The sequence below is a fragment of the Crotalus tigris genome, unplaced genomic scaffold (genome assembly GCF_016545835.1).
Source record: "Crotalus tigris isolate CLP2741 ecotype Arizona unplaced genomic scaffold, ASM1654583v1 scf7180000018371.15429387391:27106975, whole genome shotgun sequence".
Taxonomy (NCBI): Eukaryota; Metazoa; Chordata; class Lepidosauria; order Squamata; family Viperidae; genus Crotalus; species Crotalus tigris.
Window position 1 is genome coordinate 22,600,789 of NW_024096970.1, and position 23,575 is coordinate 22,624,363.

General features: G+C 36.8%; 1 protein-coding gene across 5 annotated transcripts in view; it reads right to left on the reverse strand.

Moving 5' to 3' along the window:
* TTC6 (tetratricopeptide repeat domain 6) overlaps positions 1 to 11,136 on the reverse strand; it is a 102,351-nt gene extending 91,215 nt beyond the window's left edge. For 3 of the 5 annotated variants that reach the window (XM_039351799.1, XM_039351798.1, XM_039351795.1), the window contains exons 1-5: positions 11,020 to 11,136; positions 10,392 to 10,540; positions 8,496 to 9,563; positions 3,675 to 3,764; positions 1,827 to 1,910 (exon numbers count right to left, since the gene is read on the reverse strand). In XM_039351799.1, the coding sequence (XP_039207733.1) occupies positions 1,827 to 1,910; positions 3,675 to 3,764; positions 8,496 to 9,554 (1,233 nt within the window). In that variant the 5' untranslated portion in view covers positions 9,555 to 9,563; positions 10,392 to 10,540; positions 11,020 to 11,136. The remainder of the gene's footprint in view (positions 1 to 1,826; positions 1,911 to 3,674; positions 3,765 to 8,495; positions 9,564 to 10,391; positions 10,541 to 11,019) is intronic. The other 2 variants (XM_039351797.1, XM_039351796.1) reach the window with 2 other exon arrangements.
* Between the last annotated feature and the right edge of the window lie 12,439 nt (positions 11,137 to 23,575).

A 23,575-nucleotide genomic window follows, 5' to 3' on the forward strand; every position in this document is an offset into this window, starting at 1 on the left:
CCATGAATATCTTCTCAGCATCCCTTTTGCAATCCGTGACTGTGCTAGTGAACAGTCCACTGAATAACAGAAATGAGATGTGGGATGTCCTTCAATGTGTTCAATGTTCCTATTTCGCTTTTTAAAAAATTGCTCAAAAAATAAAAGTAATGCAAACATTCTTATTCTACCATGTCATAATGCTATGACATGGTAGAATAAGGACCCATGGTCCTCAGTCATCCTAAAATAAAATTATGGGGCTCTGAAGTAGAGGAGTCACCAATTAACCTTTGCTGAGTAGTTCCACTATCACATTGATTGCTTATTGGACTTAACCAGCAATAGCTGGCAAAATAGCCTATGTTCTTGTGGGTAGAGCTGTGGGCTTTCCTTTGTTTTAGGGACATTATTCTAGTATAGGGATTCTCAACTTGGGTCTACAGACCCTTTGGAGATCTATAGGTAAATTTCAGCTGGTTTGTGAATTTGGACAGGGAGAAAAAATACAATTTCTACTTTCATTCATCTCTAACTAAAATTTACCTTGCCACTCAGTAATGAATGTAGTTAACCAAGTAATTTGGTCTAGAAGCCTCTAGACTCATAGGCTTCACCAGACACTCCAAGGGGTGCAGGGTGAAAAAGGATTAAGAACCTCTGCTCTAGTCTGTAAAGAAAATATGTCCCTTCTCCAAAAGACCTTAGTTAGTAAAATAGAATCTTAGGGGCCAATTACCCATTGGTCTGTGTCTGCTGGACAGCAATTGAATGCGGGGGAACACAATTACAGGGGGGGGAGAGAAAGACAGAAAGGGAAAGAAGTTTCCCCAAATGGAAAGTTACAGTTTCCATCTCTGATGTGCCTCAGTAACCATTGAATGCGGAAGATGTGAGTGGCCCCATGACACACACTGAATTAATAGTTTGTCTTCATTCTCCAGAAAGTTGAAGAAATGAATGTGCAAGGATCCTAATATCTAGGGCAGTTCCTTTAATGCTAGGTGGATTCTCCTTGACACAATTCCATTGCTGTTCGTTTTAAAGAGGGTCCAGGCTGAAAGCAGCTTTTCCAATCTGACACTATCCAGAAATACAGTATTAACTGGGAATCCTTGAAGTCCAAACATTTTTGGAGGAAAGCAGATGGAGTAAGACTACTCTGAATTATATTTTAGATAGCTAACAGCTTTAAAATTATTTACAAGCTATAGTTCAGAAGCAATCAATATCCTATTCTTCTCTAAAAGGCAACTAAATCATTGAAACTTTCTGGCCCAAAAGTCATAATAAAGATTTGATATGATAAAATAATTGGAAGGTTCTTCCATCCTCAAAAGGAATGGTTTGCTGCTATTTGTTCCAACAATCTATCATGAGAGATATAATACTCCTCTACTAAAAAAAGCAAAGAAGTTGACAATTTTGCTATATTCCATTTGTTCTACAGCAAGAGTTTCTCTTACTTCTGCAGCTTCTGAGGATAATGCTTGTCTTTCATATTTTCTAAGGAAAATACTTGCCCTTTATGGGGTTCATATCATGGTATATCCTGGGAGAAATGATAAATGAAGTAACAATGCTGCATGCTACATAAATATCAACATGCTGTATCCCATTCTCATCTTCATGTAAGAAAGTGAACAGAAAAATGCCATTATAAACAGCCAGTTATATTTCTTTTTGAAAAAAAATCTTTATCTGCAATAGACCGTGAACTATGCACTAGTTTTAACCAGCATTTGTAAAAAAATGTGTAGCTTTGGGTCATTTTCCTCAATAAATCAATGAACTAGTATAATGTTTTTGACTCATTTTTCTAAATATACCTATTCAAATATACCTACTTGCTCTGAATCTTCTGGTATCAGTTGTATACCTTGGTATGCAGATGGAGATACAGATCGATCCTTTCTAATGTGAGATGGCTTCTTGAAATTAAAAAAATAAAAATAAATTAGTACCAGTATAAGTATCATACATTTCAATGACATGTTTTAGTTATATAAAATGGATTTATGTATTATTTGTTACATGTATACCCTGCCACAATGCTATAGGGCTCTCAGTAGTTTTCAGGAACAGAAAAACATCTACAACATCTACAGTCAGATTAAAATAATGAACCCTTTAAAACATACAAAAGAGCTCTGTTTTCAGCTGCTTCCAGAAGGCATCTGAGTCTATTCCGGTGGACTGGCACTGCTGCAGAAAAACAGCACCTCTGGACCTCTCAGAAGTGAGTGGAACCATTAGCAGTTTTTTCTAGCAAGATCAAATAGATCAGGTGAATTCTAGTGGACAAGTGTAATCCTGAAAAGAACTTAATACCAAACCATTAAAAGTTTTTATACATCAATGCCAGCATTTTAAATTTCCCTGAAAGTTTATAGGAAGCTAATGAAGGGCCTGTAGCATAGATGATGTATATTCTCATTGGCAAGTGCCAAACATTTTGAATGTCTTAAATTAAAACACTTAAATCCATGTGGCATGCATTGCTGTAGTCTAAATGAGTTGTGACAAAGGCACAAGTCACTGCAGCTAAGTGATACACCACCTGAACATGAGCAAAGGCCCCCTGCCCTCCTGCCCCCCTGGCCCCTCCAGCAGACGTCATAACTGTGAATCTGTACCTTCAGTGATAGTATACTGGATCTCCCTGACTCTTACTTATAGCTGCCCAAGTACAAATACAAAAATTCCATCCGCTAACTAAAGCACAGCACTCACATACAAGACACGAGCATCACAGGATGTCCCTCTCAAACCACATCTAATGATTTGAGGCCCCTTGCCAATTTTGAGATATGTCCCATGATCTTCTCCCTACTCATAGTCAGCCCTCACTTCTGACCTCCCCACCTTCTGCCTGCTCACTGAAACATGTCAATCCAGCCATTGTTGCAGCCTCCATCCCAGAAGATTTCCCCCCTTAGATCTCAAATCCAGTCCAAAGTTCCAAGTCCAATCCAAAGTCCAAAGTCCAGTTCAAAGTCCACCCAAAAAACATTGTTCTACTTGGTTCCAATGTGGCTGTACCACATTGATCATTTTTGTTGCAGGCCAGGCAATCAAAAATATTCAGTCATGTCACTATCTTCATTGCCACTTTAGCTCTAGGCATGGATCTTGGGGTACTTATTTATATGTGGTTAGAAAATATTACTAGGATTTGGGGATACTCAGATTTCAGATCATCACTGATCCTTGAAGAACCTGGATCATATGATCACAAAGTCATATCACACTGTGACTTTGAGCCAATTACCCAATGTATTACTTCACCTACTTAACAAAGTTCCTATGAGGATAAAAATGAAGAAAATGACCATGTATGCTACCTTGAGCTGTTCATGGAAAAGGTGAGATGTATACATAACGTAATATTTTATCATTATAGTTCCATGCCTATAGAAGTACTAAGGCTGGTCACTCTTTAGAATTGCAGCTCTTTACTGTAGTACTTCAGAAGTCTCTGAAACTTCAAGAGAAGTCAATGAACTGCATATTGGGGAGAAGGAAGTCATCTTACCCTGTTCCATGTTGAAATGACTGAACAGTTCATTAAAAACCTAAGTTCTACTCTGATAGAAAATGATAAATGTACTAATGCAGGTTTTATCAGGGCAGCCCTTATGTCTTATGTCAGAGGAAAACCTGTAATCTTCCTACAATATCATGTTGAACCTTACCAATTTTATAATGTCACTTTCCACTGGTGCCATTCGTACAGCTGGTAACTCCAGTTCATTTGGCTGCATTTCTTTTTTGATACCTGACTGCTTTATTTTAAAAGAAAATAATACAAATATTAGAAAGCACAATTTATATAATATATTTAAACTGCACTTGAGGCAGTTGCTAATATAATGAAATATTTATAAATATTATTTATAATATGAAATATTATAAAATACTCATTAAACTGCAGGATTTCCTTGATTGCCAATGTATATGTAAGCAAACACTAACTAAATAAATAACTCAGATTATTCTTTATATAGCTGTTGATCTTAAAAACAAACATTTGTTGAAATGTTATTCACACTATTAAAGATATCTATTCAAGAATTGGCTATACAATCTTTCTATAACTCTTAGAAAGTATATAGCATTAAAAATGCCAGGATATAATTCAGTGAATTTTGGGCACCTTGAACACATACTTAGCAGAATATGAAATGAAAAAAACCCTATACTCTTAAAGAGGGCTACCAAAAAGAAGTACTGTAGATCTCCTTCTCTGCCACTGAAAAGGATTCTGCTGTGATCTACCATCCTGTAATAGCATTCTGTTGCTATCACAGTAGACAATTAAATGAGACCTAGGATTTGCAGGCCTACTACTCTCCTATTTTCATAGAAGAAAAACATATCTCCATACACACATTACCTGAAACAAATGAGCAGTAAAAGAAGAAGATGTCCAAGCAAAATAGCCAGTATGAGACACCCTGGCCAACATGAGAAATAGAGGCTTTAGAAACAAAGTCATTCTCAGTTTTTTCCTCCTAAATACTAATTTTCTTGGTCTTTCATCACCATCAAGGCAGCCATGATTTTTAATTTATTTGTCATATTGAAACTTAAATAAGACATAAATCATGAATTTGAAACAATAAGCTCTTACTAAGTGCCAAGCAATCACTGTTCTCAGTCATTCTTGGGATTCCAAATGATTAAATCACTTCTTTAAACTCATTTCTCTAATTCCTACCAATCCATTCATGACTTCTAATAACATCTTGTACTGGATCACATTCATTGTTGGGCTTTATCAGCAAGCAAGACTGAAACTAAGTAGGAAAAATCATGAAAAAAAAAATGTTGGCTAAATAATATTTAAAGAAAAGTTAGGTAGCCATAAGAAAAGGAATGAAATTGATATATACATTACAAACAGCACAAATAATAGTTAATGGGAAATTGACAAAACCCTGTGGAATACAAAAAAGAATATGTGAAGGATGCCCAGTTTTGCCACTACTGTTAATTTTGGTTATTGAAGTTTTGGAATAGAGACATAACACAAGATGAAAAAAAAAGCTGTGGTGAAACTTAAATGAGAAGTGCATAAATGAAGGACATTTGTGGATGATACGTTTTAATTTTGGAAAATCCTTTAGAAAAATTAGATATATTAATGAAAAGTTTAAAGAATTTGGTACATTAATGGATTTAAAATTAAGGAGAAAACAAAGATGTAAATAAAAAATATGATTTTCAGAATAAAAAAAGTAAAATACTTGGACACTGTGATAAGAACAAATATAAAATGTATATCATTCAAAATATCAAGATTAAAATTAAATTAACCACTTACTAAAATGAAAAAAGTTACAATTACCATAATTTGTAAGAATTTCTGTGGTGAAAATAAATATACTATTAAGAATGATTTTTAAATAACAGCTATTTTGAAAAGTGATGCACTTTTAAGCAATGGCAAAAAGATATATATAGATTTATATGGCTGGGGAGAAACCAATGGTTAAATATAAAATTCAGCAAGATGCAAAGGAAAGAGGAAGGTTAGGATTGCCAGATTTCAAACTGCATTTTGTAGCCTATTTGAATGAAAGAGAGAAAGTTGCTGAGAAACAATTGAATATTAGAATTGAAAAAAACAAACCTGAAGTTTGGTAGGCATGGCTTTTATAATGAAGTTAAAGTTAATATAGACTTTAAAACATTATGTGCAAAGTGCTACATTAAGAATATGGAATAAATACAAGCCCCAAAATACCTTTACTGAATTGGTTTCAGCACAAGAAGCATTTTACAGAAAAGAAACAGTGGGCAAGGAGAAAGGGTTAACACATCAAGACTTATTAATACAGAAAAATAGACTGCTTGAAATTGGTAAAATGGGGTGACTGTCATGATTTATGATTGTAATTTCAGAGCTTAATTATGGTCATCACATAAGGACTATCTGTATATCATTGGTATGTGACTTCAGAGAAATTATCTAAGATACATATAGATACTCCTAGTCAATGCTGGAAATGCAAATAACATGAAAGGATATTTTACCATGCATGAGGGACTTGTGAAAAAGATAAAAAAAAAGTTGGATACAAATACATATGTTGATACAAAGAATTTTAAAAATATTTATGAGGTGATAAGAACTTTTCTTATTGAGATATATATAATCATTTAGTATGAAAGATTGATTTTATACATGGTAACTGCAGCAAGATTATTATATGCATAATGATGGAAAAATATTGAAATATCAACAATGGAGGAATGGATTGAAAGATAACAAAATGAGCAGAAATGGCAAAAGCAACCTGAGGAAGAAAACAATCAGTATTTTTATAAAAGATTGGAAACCTTTTATGGATTTTTTGCTGAAAACAGAAATAAATGAAATGGTGATCTGTGGATTTGTTGATTGGAAAAAGGTCGAATAAGAGATAGAAGGGATTTCTGTAAAGTAATTTGAATGACGGAGGATGATGATAACTTTATTTGTAACTGCTGCAAAGAAGATTAGAAGTAGTACGTTGAATTATGGTAAGAATTACATTGATTAGTTTTGCCAAATTTTGTCCATGTTACAAGAGCAACCAAAGTCCAAAGCATACACAATGTTATACAAGGCTCTCTGATGTAGAGATTACTTGCAAGCCAACATACTTGTCCTTATTCCTTCATTATGAGGACATGCTACAAAAACTTTGATTAGTTTTTACAGAAAAAAAGATAATTTGACCAAAAAAAATCCTTGAGAAAGGGAAAACAACATATCTAATTAAAAGTGTTGCAGAGTTGTATAATTTGAGGATATTTGGCCACTTGATATGTGAGTGTAGGATTAGCATCCCTTAAAAATATATAATGTATTGGTGTGGCCCTCAGTTTTGGAAATGATTGGGGTAATCAGAGCACATCTTGGGACATCATAAAAAGGATACCATATGAGGACACGAGTAAGTTTCAACCTTCCTGGATCTACAAGAGCAATATCTCTGCAAATAAGGAGTCCCATGAAGTAGCCATGAGAACTGATGTCAGGGCATCAGTGGGCTCTGGAAGGCCTGTCCATATTTGTACACTCAGATATATTCAGCACTATCTAATGAAAGACAATATATGACTCAGTGCATTTATGGAATATAAATCAATTTCCTGTTAGTACCAACAATTAGCATCACTTAGCAGCTCCTAAGCTTTAAAGCTAGCAGCAGGTTCTCATAGCACTGAAATTATTTCAAGGACAAAAGAATAATCTGCTAAAGATCAGATTCACCTAGTGAAATACTTTATATTGTTTCAGAGGAAAGTTATAATTATTTAATCAGTCTAAATCTATAAAGTGAACAAACATCAGAAATAAATCATTAGGACAGGCAAATAACAACAGCTTTATCTCTTATTTCAGGCACCTAATCCAACAAAGCAATGGAAGCCTGAATCCAGTTTGGAAATACTTTTGGCAAATAAGAGCAGCAGCAACAACAATAAAACTTAATGATTAATTTCACAAGATCAAGTTCACACATATGCCAAGATCTCACATGTCTAAGGAAGCAGTCAGAAGTGTTAACATCAAACAGTTTTTCTGAAAAAAGCAGACATGCTCATTGCTGCAAGGAAATTCAATGCTGACAGAAAGATTGAAGTCACTTCCACGCCCACTGATTTTTTGCCTGCCCCTGGTCATTTTGTTTCTGTGTTTAGATACGGAAATACCTCTGAAACTATGACCCAGTGGGCCATGATTGTCTAGTTCCGATGTTCATTCTTCTATGACCTCACCATCTACAATTCTCCTATACAGCTCGGTGGGAATAGATACAAACATAAATAAGTCACCAAAGATCTCCATGAATCTAAAGAAATGGATATACCTCTAAAAGCTTAAACCATAATATATTTGTTAGAGTATGAGATGCAACAAAAACATCTTAATTTGAAACTGCTGACTTGATTGATCACAGAGCAATACAATGAAGTTATTATTTACATTGGTTGTGTTCATGCATCACACGGAACTATAATTTGATTTGGTGTTAATTTAAAATTTGTTATCTTTTGTTTATATTTATTTTAGTATATTTTGTCTTTGAAACAAGAATACTTTGCATACATAGATCAGCAACCTATAACGTACATATCTTTAGCTAAAGAAATCCTTACCAAAGGAGAATCCATTTAAATGCGGTCAATGTAACTTTTAACCAACAACAACTAGCAGAAAGGAAGTAATAGCAAATATTATTAAATATATTATATTTTTCAAAATGTTGTAATACATTATTTTTGAAGTCTCAAAAGTGCTTTTTTTTTTCAAAAGGCAACTGGACTTCCTTGGTTTTTTTCTTTGAAAACATTTTCAAAGAAAAAAACCAAAGAAATCCAGTTGCCTTTTGGAAAAAAAAAAGCATCTTTGGGACAGCCATGATTTAGATGATTGAGAATCTCCACAAACATTATTTTTAAAGGCAATTTTAGTAAATCTTATTAATCCAAGCTTCTTTAACTCATTCTAGTTTACCTACTTGAATCTTTATGAGATAATCCTGGCCAAGAATACTCTCCAAGAGTTCTTTGATCTTTAAGTCTGAATCAGTGGGAACAGTAGACTTTAAAGATTCAATTATTTCATCAATAGATCGTGAAACAATTCCAGAAGGCAACTTTGAAATGGAATGAGATACTTGTGACTTGCTGTATGAAGAAAAAGATTTCAAATGTGATTTTGAAAGACCTAGTCTACTTTCAGATATGGTTTCTTCCAGATGTGCTGGAGCAAATTTAATACTAGATGAAGCACTGCCTTTTGTACTGTAAGATCTTTCTAAGCAACTGGGTACATTTGACTCTGAGTCTTCTTTAGAAATAGTCATAGATTTTTCATTTACACTGGAAATCACAGAAGAGGTATCATCAAAGTCTGCAGAGCTGGTCCCTGCTGTGGGAAGAACTATATGCTGAGAGAGTATTTTTTGTTCAAGTGGTTTACTACTACTAGCAAGGCTATCTTTTGACTGACCTTTAAATCGTAATTTTGCACAAGGAATCTTTGGAGATTTTGGTTTCAGTGGTCCTGGTTTTTTCAATATGGTCATCTGCTTGGTTGTTCCTACGAAAGAGGCTATTAATACTGGCATTTTTTCAACTTCATCTCCTGGGCTCTCACTTTTATGTTCTAGGATGGTTTTTCCAGAATGAAAGGCCCTTTTTTTACCATCAGTGTGGTTCTGCTTCTTAGAAGATTTCTTTGGCTGACTTGGAGTATCTTCAGTCTCAATTGTTTCTTCTTCATCATCACAAGCAATCCTTATTTTTTTCTGGATTCCAGAAGTATCCAACTCAGAAGAAAGTTGTTTGCTTTCAGAACATAGAAAGGGGCTTATAGTTTTAGACCGTATCTGAAGTGACTGACTTGGTGGTGTAACTTCCTGCAAAGCTTTGTTTACATTTCCATGGTCAGAAGTAAATTCTTGTTTAAATTTCATAAATTCATGCCTAGATTCTTTACATATATTTTCACGCCCCTTAACTATATTCAATTCTTCCAAATAGCTTAATCCAAAATGTTCATGTTTTCTAGCCATTCTTAAAGCCTGGGGAAATAAACATAAAATGTTGCTAACCAAAAAATGAACAGGAATATCTAAACATAACAGAACGGTTCTACTCTCACTTAGTAAATTAAGATACTTGTGAGTATTTATTAGCCTCTCTACAAGTTACTTTAGACATCTTGGATACCATGTTAAGATGAAAGCCAAAAAATCAGAAATATAATGATCATAGAGTAACATTTCACATCAATTATATCATTCAAATTTCTCCTTCCCAAATGTTATGTCTAATATACATAGATCAAGAAAACTATATAATTGACTAATAAATGTATAAAATGTTTAATCCAATTCTATATAGAGGTAGCTCTCTATGTACGACCACAATTGAGCCCAAAACTGTTTAATATTCATTATTAAATGAATTTTGCCCCATTTTACGACCTTTCTTGCCACTATTGTTAAGTGAATCAATACAGTTGTTAAGTTAGTAACACAATTCTTAAATGAATCTGGCTTCCCCATTGACTTTGCTTGTCCAAAAGTTGAAAAATGTGATCACATGACCTCAGAACATTGCAATGGTCATAAATACGAACCAGATGCCACATGTTTGAATTTTGATCACGTGGCTGTGGCGATGCTGCAATGGTTGTTACCTGTGAAAAGTGGTCATAAGTCACTTTTTTCAGTGCCATTGTAACTTTGAATGGTCATTAAATGAACCGTTGTAAGTTGAGGACTAGCTGTATATATAGATAGATACATAGATACATATATAAATATATACATATATACATACATACATACATACATGTATGATCATTTGCAATCCCTCCTCCCATTCAGAGAAAACTTGCTACCAACCTTGTTTGACGAAATAGATGTCACTAGGCTAGTTAGCGAAAGCAGATCTGCAGTTCAATCCTATATTTTTCTGCTCAGCAGGATGGTCCACATAACTCAGCAGATCTTATCCTAGGTACACTCATCTAGATCTGCAGCTTTAGTAGCATCTGCTTTTCAATTTGAATAACAGTACATAACAATATTAAAAATAAGCATAATATCCCTCCCTCCCTCCCTTCCCAAGAATGTATTTTGTTCCTCCAGAAAGTAGGAGCTCACTCCAGCTTTTACAAATACTTGCATCACAAGTAACATTTCTACTTTTTATAGCCTGCTGCTCAATTATCAGGGGGAAACTGTTTTACTCCATCTATTGTTCAAACAGTTCTTAACTGTTCAATGGTTAAACAAAGCAGTTCTAAATCATACTATAATCTTCCCCCTTACCCCCCCCCAAAAAAAATGCTGGGTATTTTGCCTTTTCAAAAATATCCAACTCTTTTTAAAATGGAGAGGAGCGGAGCGGGGTGGGGTGGGGTGGGGTGGGGTGGGGGAATGCAAAATGTTTCTGCGAGACGACACTCACACACACACATACACACACACATACACAACCTGCTTCGTCTCTCAAGGCAAAGGCGCTCACCTCCCCTGCAGACGCTGCCGCTCAGCCTCTGCGCGACGGAGATGCAGCCGAAGCGGTTTCTGCGAGGCTCAACCGGGCTCAACGCGCTTCGCGGCAGCCAACTGCGGCGTCTCGGACTGGCCTTCCGCAGGGGAGGAGGGACGCGCGCGGTCCCCAAGCAACGGCCTGAGCCACGGGGGTCCGAAGGAGAAAAGGGATTGGTAGGGTGTAAGCTGCGGTGTCCGCGGCAGATGGCAGCACCTAGATGACCTTGCCAATCTCTGAAGCTAAGCAAAGTTAGTCTGGGTTAATAGCTGGAGGGGAGACCGCTAGGGATTCTGAGGCTGTTGGGTGAGATCGTCAACATCTTCCCTCTCTTTTGGTACCAGCCCAGTTTGCAGGCTTCTTTTAACTTTAAATTGGCTCTGATGATATTAGCGCGCGCACGCACGCGCACACGCGCACACACACACACACACACACACACACACACACACACACACACACACACGGCCCATCCACAACTAGAACAAGGATTGGGAGGAGAGAAAAGGTCTACCCTCCACTGGCAGTTTATGCAACTGGGGCTAGAGAACGGGGGAATGAGTGGGGCTACATCTTTGGAGTGCACAAGCACTAATGGCAGCTGCAGAAAAGAGAACCTAGAGAGTTTCGATTTAGCCAGCCTAATTATCATGCTGGTTCTTTCTGTTTTAATGATCTGAAGTAGATTTGTTGGATGAGCCTTACCCTCTCACTTACTTACCCCATAAAACAGATTGGTGAAAAGTAGACTGATTTGCACAAAATTAATTTTTCTTGTCCTATGTTCCCTATGTAACCAGAACATATATAAATAATCCTTGACTGGTAACCACCCTTCAATGAATAACTATGCAAAGTTACAACGGCAGTATAAAAAGTGACTTTTCACATTTACCACCATTGCAGCATCTCCATTGTCACGTGATCAAAATTTGGATGCTTGGCATTTGGTATGTATTTATGACAGTTGCAGTGTCCCAGGGTCATGTGATCATGTTTTGCAACCTTCTGACAAGCAAAGTCAATGGGGAAGCCAGATTCACTTAATAACATGTTACTAATTTAACAACTGCTGTGATTCACTTAACAGCTGTGGCAAGAAAGGTCATAAAATGGGGCAACACTCACTTAATAACTGTCTAGCTTAACAACTACAAATCTGGGCTCAATTGTATTTGTAAGTGGAGGACTACCAGTATCATATTATTAACTGAGAAAGAGGAATGTATCAAAAAGCATTCCTGGTATTATTATTTATTATGATAATTAGTAAAGGAGGATACAACAATGAGAACAGATTCTGAAATATCACTGACTAACTAGTGAATGTTAGATACTGTAGCATCTGTGATGCAATAAAGAGTATTTTGTTTTGTTTTATGAAAATGAAAGGCAGATATACTAGAAAAAGAAACAGAAATAAGCTGAATGTAAAGATCTAAAACCTACACATAACCTGTAATTAAAGTCTTAGATGCTCTAAAGAAAATATTTGCTGCCCAAAGTGTTCTGCGTGAGACATCATGATGATGATGGTGATGATGATAATGATGGTGATGCAGTCAAGAACAGAAATATTTTATTGACCCTCTGGCACCATGATCATGTTGAACAGGTGAAATGGAATAGACTGGAAATCATTATCATGATCATCATTATCACTAATATCAACAGGGTACCAAGAAGATCTATTGAAAATAGTGCAAAAAATTGAATCGATTATGTTGAAAATCTTGACTCTAACCATCCCCCAAAATATGTTTATCTAGCCCTTTCAGATTTTGGTTGCTTTGATTTTGTTTTTGCATCTTTTTAAGAAAGCATCCAGTTTAAATCTAATTCACCATCACAGTAAAAACTCGATTCATCATGGAAAAGCAAAAACAGAAACAAGTCCAGTTATGCAGAACCAAATTACTTTCTTCAGACCAAATGTCATCTTAAAATCCTTTTCATTATCAGCCCTATCATGAGTCCAGAAACAATGCTGACATATTTTTGATACAGCTATAAAGAAAATAAATTAATCAATTTGCTTTTCCAAAATGACATTATTGATCCATTTAATTCTTCTTAGATTTGCAGTAATCCTTGGCTATTCTATGTAATTTTGAAAGTCAATGTGCCTATCTTCTTGGAGAAGCAAACACTAGAAAGTAGCAAAATTAAGAGTTGATATGAAATCTGTTGGATTGTATGTCTGTTCTTCCCATTTGAAAGTAGAAACATAAAAATAGAAAGGACAAAAAGTTTTCATTGGATTTAATATGTTTTTCCCTTTCATCTCCAGAAAACTTTAATATCAGAGATGAACATATAGAACCATATTTCCAAACAGTAATTAGACTTGGAATTTGAAAAAAATAGAGACTTAAGAGAGATTACTTAAAAAAAAAAAAAGCGAGGAAGTGTGCATTTCCATATTGTCCTTGCAAGTACTCAAAATGTAAACAAAAATGACCCCAATTTGCATAAAATCAGATGTCTTAAGTACATCAGCCCAGTATTCAAAACAGAGAAAATATTATAGTTATCTACCGGGGCAACTTCTTAAACTGTATGCAGCTGTATAAAATACTGCATTTCTAATATTTGTATTCTTAATTCAAATTAAAATAACTTATTCTGCCATCAAGTACTGCCCTCTACAGTTCAACTCTTTATTCTGTACTTGTTTTCAATTTCCTGCTAAGGTATACCTTCATTAAGTCTAGTTGTGTGCTGCAAACATTTATAAATAATCCTCCTCCTCCTCCTGCATTTCTAGCAGCTTTTTGCTTTCTGTTCCACCCATGGGAGTCACTGGGAGAAAGACTGATAGTAATTAAGGTAACAGTGGGATAAGAATCATACATACCAATGGGATTTTTAGGGAGCAAATTAATCCACAACTAACAGTAAATAGGGCATCAATTACCATTTTAGTCTGTCAGGACGCCTTCCAGGAAGAATCACAGCAGGAGCTGAGTGACATGGCAATGAATGTCAAGAGGTTTTAGCATCAGGAAAGCTCAGGAAGAAGGTGGTGAATAGATCGTATTTGCATCAGGATGCCACAGAAAGCTCACAGTAGGCCAGCAGGTAGGCAGGCAGGCAGGCAGATGGCTAGCCATATTAGTCTGCCTGACAATAGCTTCTTCCTAGGTTGGGATTCTGGTAGAGTGGTGGAGAAAGTTTCAGAGAAATTGGCATTGTCTGCTTTTCTCGCAGTAGGGACAAGAATTGTGAATTCAAAGCCATTCATGGGCACAACAGGAAGGGTTTGATCCTAATTACTTTGAAATTAATAAGAATGCTGTTTTTAACCTCTGTAGGGATTGGTTTGCGCTCCACCACGAAAACCTCCTTCCTGTTTGGGATGAGATTTCTGTTATTTATCAGAAATACCATATCTGTGTGTGAGTTATGTGTGTACGCGCACACACAAACATACATACTTATATAGACAGAGATAATTTTGCATTCTAATTAGTATGTAATATTGAGTATTTGATTAGAATAAAAAAATCCAGAGTAACTATAAATCTACATAGACACTAATTATTTTACTTTTTGCTATTTTCTCATGAGCACTGAGCCACATGGAAGTAAACTATTAAGACCAATGTGATGTGATAGCACCTTTAATGATACAGCTTGTTTGTAACTAGGTATGTTACATTATAGGCTGAATTATATGACCATCTTCCTGAAGCAAAGAATAGTCTGCTAAGGAGAATATGACTGATTCATTGCTAGATTTCTGTAATTATGTGATTTCAGAAATATCCTCTTCATAACATCATTTACACACATTTTAGAATTATTTTTTCAGTTAGATTGTTCGTTAGGCCATCTGTATAAACTGATTTAGTGAAAAAAAGGAAAGACCAACTTTGCTTGAATACTATGCCCCCCCCCCCTAAGATTTTGCTCATCATCCAATTCTATTAGGAATTTCAAAAAGGTGTCCTCTTGCTTCTTTTTTTTCTTCATGTTTTTAAGCCTTTACACTTATGATTTTCAAACCTGGACAATTTTTTTTCCTCTTCTCAGACATTTTCACCCTATTTGCTATGAATCAGTGAATCACAGTAAATAATTTTAATTACATTGGCACTTATTATTGTCCTACAGCAACAATTCTGTAAAATTATATTTAATCCTTGGCCAAGTAGGCTGGCGCACATAGTGTACCCTTATTGCTTTTCTGGATATACAGTAACTTTAATAAGCTGATGTTCACACAACTCACTCACTTAGTACCTTCCTGTCAGATCTTTGTCTTGCTTCAGAAATATTACCAGTTTCTGGAGATCCAAGTTTCCTGAGAAACAGGGAAAGATTATCAGAATTTCAGGAAACTTCCAGTGAGGATCTGGCAAATTAAATACCTTGAAGAAGCAAAGACAGTATTATGACTGAAATTGGGGGACAGAGGATGGATTCTCACTGGAAAAACCTCTCTGGAGAAAGAAAAAAATTGTGGGATCATGCACAAATATTAATATTTGACCTGTTAACACAGAATGGAGAAAAAACCTAAACATTGGACGTATTGCAGAATATTTGTGAACAATGGATTCAATAATTAATTTTAAGAATGTCATTACAGATTGACTGTGCTTGAACACTGGGCGCTATCTAACAAAATGAAATTCAATGATGAAAAAAGTAAGGTTCTATGTTTAGGCAAGAAAAGACAAATGCACAGGTACAGTATAGGGGGTACCTTGCTCAATAGTACTAACTGTGAGAGGGATCTCGGAGTCCTAGTGGACAATCATTTAAATATGAGCCAGCAGTGTGCTACAGCTGCCAAAAAAGCCAATACAGTGCTAGGCTGCATTAACAGAGGGATAGAATCAAGATCACGTGAAGTATTAATACCACTTTACAATGCCTTGGTAAGGCCACCCTTAGAATACTGCATCCAGTTTTGGTCACCACGATGTAAAAAAGATGTTGAGACTCTAGAAAGAGTACAAAGAAGAGCAACAAAGATGATTAGCTGGAGGCTAAAACATATAAGGAACGGTTGCTGGAATTGGGTATGTCTAGTTTAACGAAGAGAAGGATGAGGGGGGACATGATAGCAGTGTTCCAATATCTCAGGGGCTGCCACAAAAAAGAGGGAGTCAAGCTATTTTCCAAAGCACCTGAAGGCAGGACAAGAAGCAACAGGTGGAAACTAAGCAAGGAGAGAAGCAACCTAGAACTAAGGAGAAACTTCCTGACAGTTAGAACTATTAACCAGTGGAACAACCTGCCTCCAGAAGCAATAAATGCACCAACACTGGAAGTTTTTAAGAAGAAACTGGACAGCCATTTGTCTGAAATGGTATAAGGTTTTCTGCCTGAGCAGGGGGCTGGACTAGATGATCTCCAAGGTCCCTTCCAACTTTATCATTATTGTTATTATTATTATTAACAGATTTTACCAAATAAGATGAAATTAGGTTTGAACATGGATTTTAAAAATGACTGGCTACAAGAATGATGTGCAGAAAGATGAAATACTGGATTTACAGTTATAAATGAAACCGGATGATGTTTTAATAATTAAAGGAGACATACAAATAATAAACCAGGAGAATGACCTAGATAACTTTCCTATATTGTATTTACAAAAGGATAGCTGTTAAAGTTTTGAAAGACTTGTTGAGAAGGACAAAGAAAAAGAAAAGAAGTTCTAGGTCAATGTTTGAAGGAATTAAAGACCAAGATTGTTAAATATAAAGGGAAGAAATGTAAAATTGATTTATTTTTTGAAGTTTAAAATAGATATGTTGTTATCACTGGTTAATGGATTATTAATTAATTAACTTTTAATTAATGGACTTTTGCTGACTAGGACTGAACAACATAGTTTTAAGGATTTGTCAACAGATATGTGATATGGTATGAAGAGAGTATTTGTAGTATTTTGAGAGAAAATATGGTGGAATATGGTACAGAGTTGCAGGAGGGAGAGGATCTTTCCCAAAGAGCTAAGAAGCATATTAGCCTGAAATCTTTGATATGCAAGAAAAGAGTCAGGGTGGATTTACACTCTCTCTCTCTCTCTCTCACACACACACACACACACACACACACACACACACTTCACAGGGTATATCTAATAATTATGCAGTTTTATGTTTTGGTCTGGCAAGATTCATCTCTACAGGTAAGCAACAATAAAAAAAGTACTCTGAATAAGTCTTCATGCCATTTTTGGTTCTTTGCACCTGAGAGAAAGTAACAAGTAAAAATTGTTTATAATTGTTGTGACAAAGGGGGAAGTTACTTCTTTATATTTTCTTGTCTTTCTTTGTTATATTCTTTTACATTCTTATTGTTTTTATCTTTCTTATTCTTCCTTTTATATTACTCCTTTTTCTGCACTTTCTCGCTTTTATTTTTTATTTTTTTATAGCCGTATTAGCTTTCATCCATATAATTGTAATGCTCAATAATAATAATAATAATAATAATAATAATAATTATTATTATTTAAAAAAAGAAAGATCAGACTTAATACTCATATTGTGTATTTTGGAAGTCTTTTCAATCTTGGCATCCTCTAAGATCTGGTGCCTAGGCCTAGAACCAATCCTGCCAACTGTAGAATGAGAAGAGAGACAGACAAACTAGCATAAGAGAGCCAAGGCTGCCTACCCCTGTGGGCCTAACCCATCCCATTCCTGTTGCCATGCTCTGATTAAAGTATGTTTTTCCTTTTGACTATTGGCCAGTTAAAAGGGGATAGCAGCAGAGCCAAGAGAGAAAACCAACTAGTTTGTCTGTAATGAAGGGCACCCTCATAAATCAGGACAGTGGCAGTGACTCAGAACAGATGTAATTGAAGCATTAGGAATTGTTAATGGAGAGCAAACATTGTGCCAAGATTGTTTTGTACCAACTGAAGAACTGGGGGGGAAAGCCCAAAGAATCTAGTGCAGTAGGTCAAAGACTTCCGTACATTTTTTTAATGTTGTGAAGGTTTTGCCCTGATTAAAACCATTAATTTGTCTATCTTTTGCAACAGTTAAAAGTTAGAGAACCCGAAACAAGACAGAAAATCTTTGTAACAAATCACATGAGACAAGACTATCCCTTCCTCATGTAAACTCCAAAGATTTATAATAGCTTGAAAAAGGCCAAAAATTTCACCTAGGGACAGCTTGAAACAAATGCTTTCACGTTGTGGCTTTTCTGCTCATTTGCCAATTTTATACTCATACAAATAGTTTTGTAGTCAAATGTCTTTTCCTTCTAAGTCCCTAACATTTGCTTTATTTCTTTGCCAATTCAAACACAGACATTTCCTTAACAGCCCAAACTAAAACATTTATTTAAACTCAATAAGACCATCAGTGATTTTGATGTCTTGATCAACATATTTTCCAACATTTTATAGGGGAAATTTTGCTCAGCTTATTAAACAAAAAGTTACAATTGATTTTCTTGTAGTATGTGATAACTGTATTTGCCAAAAGACAGATAGATTTTCCTAATATCACAAGACCTAGGCATAATATATCTATTCAATTTGCTATTCAAGTTAATCACGGAACTGAGTATGTCATGAGACTCAGGACAGCTTTTGGTTTGATTTATGGATTGGTCTTGTTATTCCAGTTGTTGCATCAGTCTCAGATAATAAATTGGCAGAGGAATGGGGCTTCCTTTTGCTTTAACTTTTTCTGCACAAAGGTTCAAGATCATTAATGCTGTCTGGTACACAACATATGAACACATTTTGTTATGATTGTTACTGGTTGAAAATGTCTGAGTCTGTTTTAATTTTTGCATTTTATACAATATGGACGTTGCTGAGTGTTATTTGATTGTGGCAAGATAGAAGTTGATTAATAAATAAGCAAACATGCCATCGTTCAATAAATTTTTCAGTAAATCTTTCAACACTCCAGAATATAGGCTTAAGATACAGGAGGATCTTGACAGACTTGAACATTGGTGCTATCTAACAAAATGAAATTCAGTGATGAAAAAGGTAAGGTTAGGCAAGAAAAACCAAATGCACAGATACAGTACAGGTGCTACCTTACTGAGTAATAGTAACTGTGAGAGGGACCTCGGAGTCCTAGTGGACAATCATCTAAATATGAGCCAGCAGTGTGCTGCAGCTGCCAAAAAAGCCAACTCAGTGCTGGGCTGCATTAACAGAGGGATAGAATCAAGATCACGTGAAATATTAATACCACTTTACAATGCCTTGGTAAGGCCACACTTGGAATATTGCATCCAGTTTTGGTCACCACAATGTAAAAAAGATGTTGAGACTCTAAAAAGAGTACAGAGAAGAACAACAAAGATGATTAGGGGACTGGAGGCTAAAACATATAAGGAACGGTTGCTGGAATTGGATATGTCTAGTTTAACGAAGAGAAGGACAAAGGGTGACATGATAGCAGTGTTCCAATATCTCAGGGATTGCCACAAGGAAGAGGGAGTCAAGCTATTCTCCAAAGCACCTGAAGGCAGGACAAGAAGCAATGTGTGGAAACTAAGCAAGGAGAGAAGCAACCTAGAACTAAGGAGAAACTTCCTGACAGTTAGAACAATTAACCAGTGGAACAACCTGCCTCCAGAAGTTGTGAATGCTCCAAAACTGGAAGTTTTTAAGAGACTAGACAACCATTTGTCTGAAATGGTATTGGGTTTCCTGCCTGAGCAGGGGGTTGGACTAGAAGACCTCCATGGTCCCTTCCAACTCTATTATTGTTATTGTTGTTGTTGTTGTTGTTACCTTCCTTATTACTTAATTTTTTTCACAATTAATTTTATTAAAAGAGGTTGTAACAGAAATACCAAAACCATAAGACAGCTAGATACAACAGAGCAAGAAAAATCTAGTACAACCATATAACAATAACTTTACAGAAAGTTTTCTTTAAATGTCTTTTCTCATCACATTGCAGCCTGCTCTTGGACATGCATGCATTTTTAGTGAAGAGTTCCTTGCTGATTCAGGTCATGGACCATCTAATCCAGTGGTTCTCAACCTTTTTAATGCCGTGACCCCCAACCGGTCGTAAGTCGAGGACTACCCAACCAGTCGTAAGTCAAGGACTTTCCCTGTCCGAAGCACCGCGCATGCGTGGTGCCGCCCCCTGCGCCAGCCGAGGCGTAGCTGGCAAGCAGCAGAGACGGTGCAGGCCGACCACCAGCTGGGCCACCAGCTGGCCCAGCCCAAGGGAGGTAAGGCACCCGCCAGGCCCCATGCGCACCAGCAACCCTCCCTGTGCCCGCCGGCCTCCCACCCCTGGCCCTCTTTTACTTACATTTTTAGTAGTTGCTCAGCAGGGAGGGGTGGAAACTTCCAGACAGCTCACCTTCGCTGCAGACAACTTGCAGCACCATTTGCAGAATGGGACTTTTGGCAGGCTCAGTAGGGCAGAGACAGCCTGGACAATTCCTATTGGCTTTCAAAAGCCAATAGAATAAAAGGGAGTAGCACAGCTAAGGAAAAGGGGGGGAAAATGGCGGACTGCGTTGTTTGGCGACCCCCGTGAAATGGTCGTTCGACCCCAAATGGGGTCGCGACCCACAGGTTGAGAACCGCTGATCTAATCCAATACTACTGTAAGTGTCTCACTAGAGCTACTCAGAGGCATCCAGGAAGCTGGCAAATAGGACAATAGTTCTCTTCCACAGCAAGTCCCTAACATCTTATATTTGAAACATGCTTGCTTCAGTTTGATTTGTGGGTGACTTTAGTTCTAAAAGTGAAATACAGAAGTGAAATGAAATGAAATGAGTGAAACACCTCCTTTAATTCAAACCCTATTTCTGGTATGTTCATAGTTATGCCCTTGCAACTGGCTGATGTGGTTTTCCAAGGAGTTTCTTAATTTTGCAGTCTAGCGTACAGCCCTGGCAATTCACAGAGGTCTTGCATCCAAAAACAGATCAGTTCTGACTCTACTTAGCTTATAAGCTGAAGCAATAGAATACAGCTGTCAAGCTGAATAGCAGTCAATAGCCCTGTCCCCAATGGGAGGGTCTAACTTCTTTTAAATCGATGTGTGGCTATCACTGCCTCTGAAGGAGAAAGCCCATTGTTTATGGGCTGAATAAACTAACTATTCATATATATCACACTTCAATAGATGAACCTTTCAGCATTCATATGATTTTATAAATCTCCATATCCTTCTTTTGGTAGCTGTTGTCTATCCTTAAAAGTATGATATCTTATCATTGGGTGCTCTTCCACATTCATAATCTTGGTGAGCTTCTTTAGAATGGTGAAAATCTTGCTGTGTTTTGTGAGATGAATTCACACCAAAGGGTTTACAGAACTGTAGCCCAAACCTATCCTAATAGATTAAGGAATAAATCTGTTTAATCTGAGAAGGACTTGTTTCTAAGCAAGGTGCAGAGGAGGTTCATGGTGTAATATTAAATATGTGGTATTCTTTAATCCTGAGGAACTCAGTATGTTTACTACATGCATAGGAGCTGAATATATGCCTTTCTGAGCATATGGGACTTAAACTTTCAGTAAAACTTGCAAAGGATTATACTAACAATCATTACATTTCTAATATTCAGTATTTCCCATACCAAACCAGATATATCTAGGAGGAAACAGTTATTTCTACTAGTTTGTTTTTCATGCCATGTGTCTGAATTAAAGAAGGATTCAAAAATATTTTACTTAGATATGAGTTTTGTGTATGGAATGTTGCCTTCTGTGAAGGTGTCATTCCACAAACCTGCAGTCATGTTTTGACAAACTAAGTCTTGTAGACTTAGAAGCTAAATATAGTTTTCCTTATTCTTGAGTTCCTTACAGTAAAATATTCTCGACTGCTTATTTAAAATCCCTCTTCAAAATGGTCACAAATATTTAACTAATATGTGTGATTTATTTTCAATTTTAATGTTATCTATGAAGCAATGTTGAATACATATGGATTACATTATTAGCATTCAGAAAATAGGTGTGGTCCTAAGGATAAAACCAAACTAAATGTGCCATGTGATCCAAAGGTTGGTGGGTCTTTGTGGGAACCATAAAAACTTCCATCATATCACTTGGTCCTCCATAGTGAATCGCTAGGGACAATAACTCACTTATCTACTGGCAAAAGGAAAGCAGGCTAATTATTCATTTCACGTAACATAAGTTCTGGAATTCCTGACGTCATCGCCCAAAATAAATACTGGCCAAGGGTTTATTAAGTTAAGGGCAAGCTTATTGCAAGGGGGGCATGCAAAGTTGTCCTATCCTTGTTTATAGGAACATTAGTCTCAAGGAATTATTTGGTTAATGCAGTCTTTTCCAACCTGGTGCATTCAGTCAGGCCCAGTCAGTGCTGCATCCAAAAACCTGCAGTTACAGCCTTCAGAAGCTGACTGTGGACCAATTATTCACTCTTAAGTGTATTCTGTGTCACATGTTTGTTAGAAAATCCAAATACAAAATGGGAGAGTCACAGAAAACTGGCAGAAATGATAAATAGAAATAGAGATAGAGAAATCTATCTATTTACTGTAGAGAACTACAGTATCTACTACTAAAACTCTCGTGTCTGGAGCCTTTAACTGGGTGAAAGGGTGCATCATAGGGTAAAACCTTTTCAACCAATGTATCTCAGATGGGCTAACTTATAAAATGCCAGGACCCATTACTTCCATGGAAGCAAAACTTTGGAAAGTTCTTGCTGTTTCAGTGCTGCTGCACTACTGCTGTTTAATGCTGCCATGCTACTGTGTTGCCATGCCACATGATCTTCATTTATAAGGTTCCCTGACATCTTCTCACAAATCAGCGGAGAAGCCGAGGAAGTTGCAGGGAGAAAATCAATAGGCATCGCAAAACCATGCCTGACAGCAGAGCATGGCAGCAGATTTGGTCTTGCATTCTCTATTTAGATAAGGAAATATATCTGAAAGGATGATCCAATGGGTCACAGATTGGCTAGTAGAGTGATAGAGAGAGATGACTATAGAGATTTTTTTTGCTTGAGATTTGAATGAAAAGCTCTGAATAACATCTATTCGTGTTTAACTAGTAAATCGTCCTTAAACCTACCGAGGCTAAGCTCCTCTGCCTTTGCACTTACAGTACTGCCTTCCCTAAATTGAGGGGTTCAGCTGTCACAATCTTGGCCTCGATCCCACCAGCATTTTCCTTTCACCGGGAAAGGGATCAGAGGCTGGCACAATATCTCTCAGGTGGTCTTTCCTGGACCGGACCGCTCACTGTGTTTGTGCAGCATCATTGGATCGCAGGCTGTGTGCACAGGTCAACCCATACCTGCAGCAGGTAGCTGAAAGAGGAGGGGGGGACCATTGTCACGAGAGCTCCGTCTCTCAGGCTACCTGCTTTGTACAGTATTTGTCCTTCTTTCTTTCTCTTTAAGTAGCCACGCTAGCGGAGGTTCCGACGTGCTTTCAGTTTCAAAGTGGGAGTCGAGGCCAGGCGGAAGCTTGTTTTAGCTCCTTAGCTTTCGATGGCAGCAACTTGTGGGGGAAAAGGGTAAGGCGTCAGGATGAAGAGGATTTAGGTCTAGGGAAGGTGCTGACTGCCCCTCTT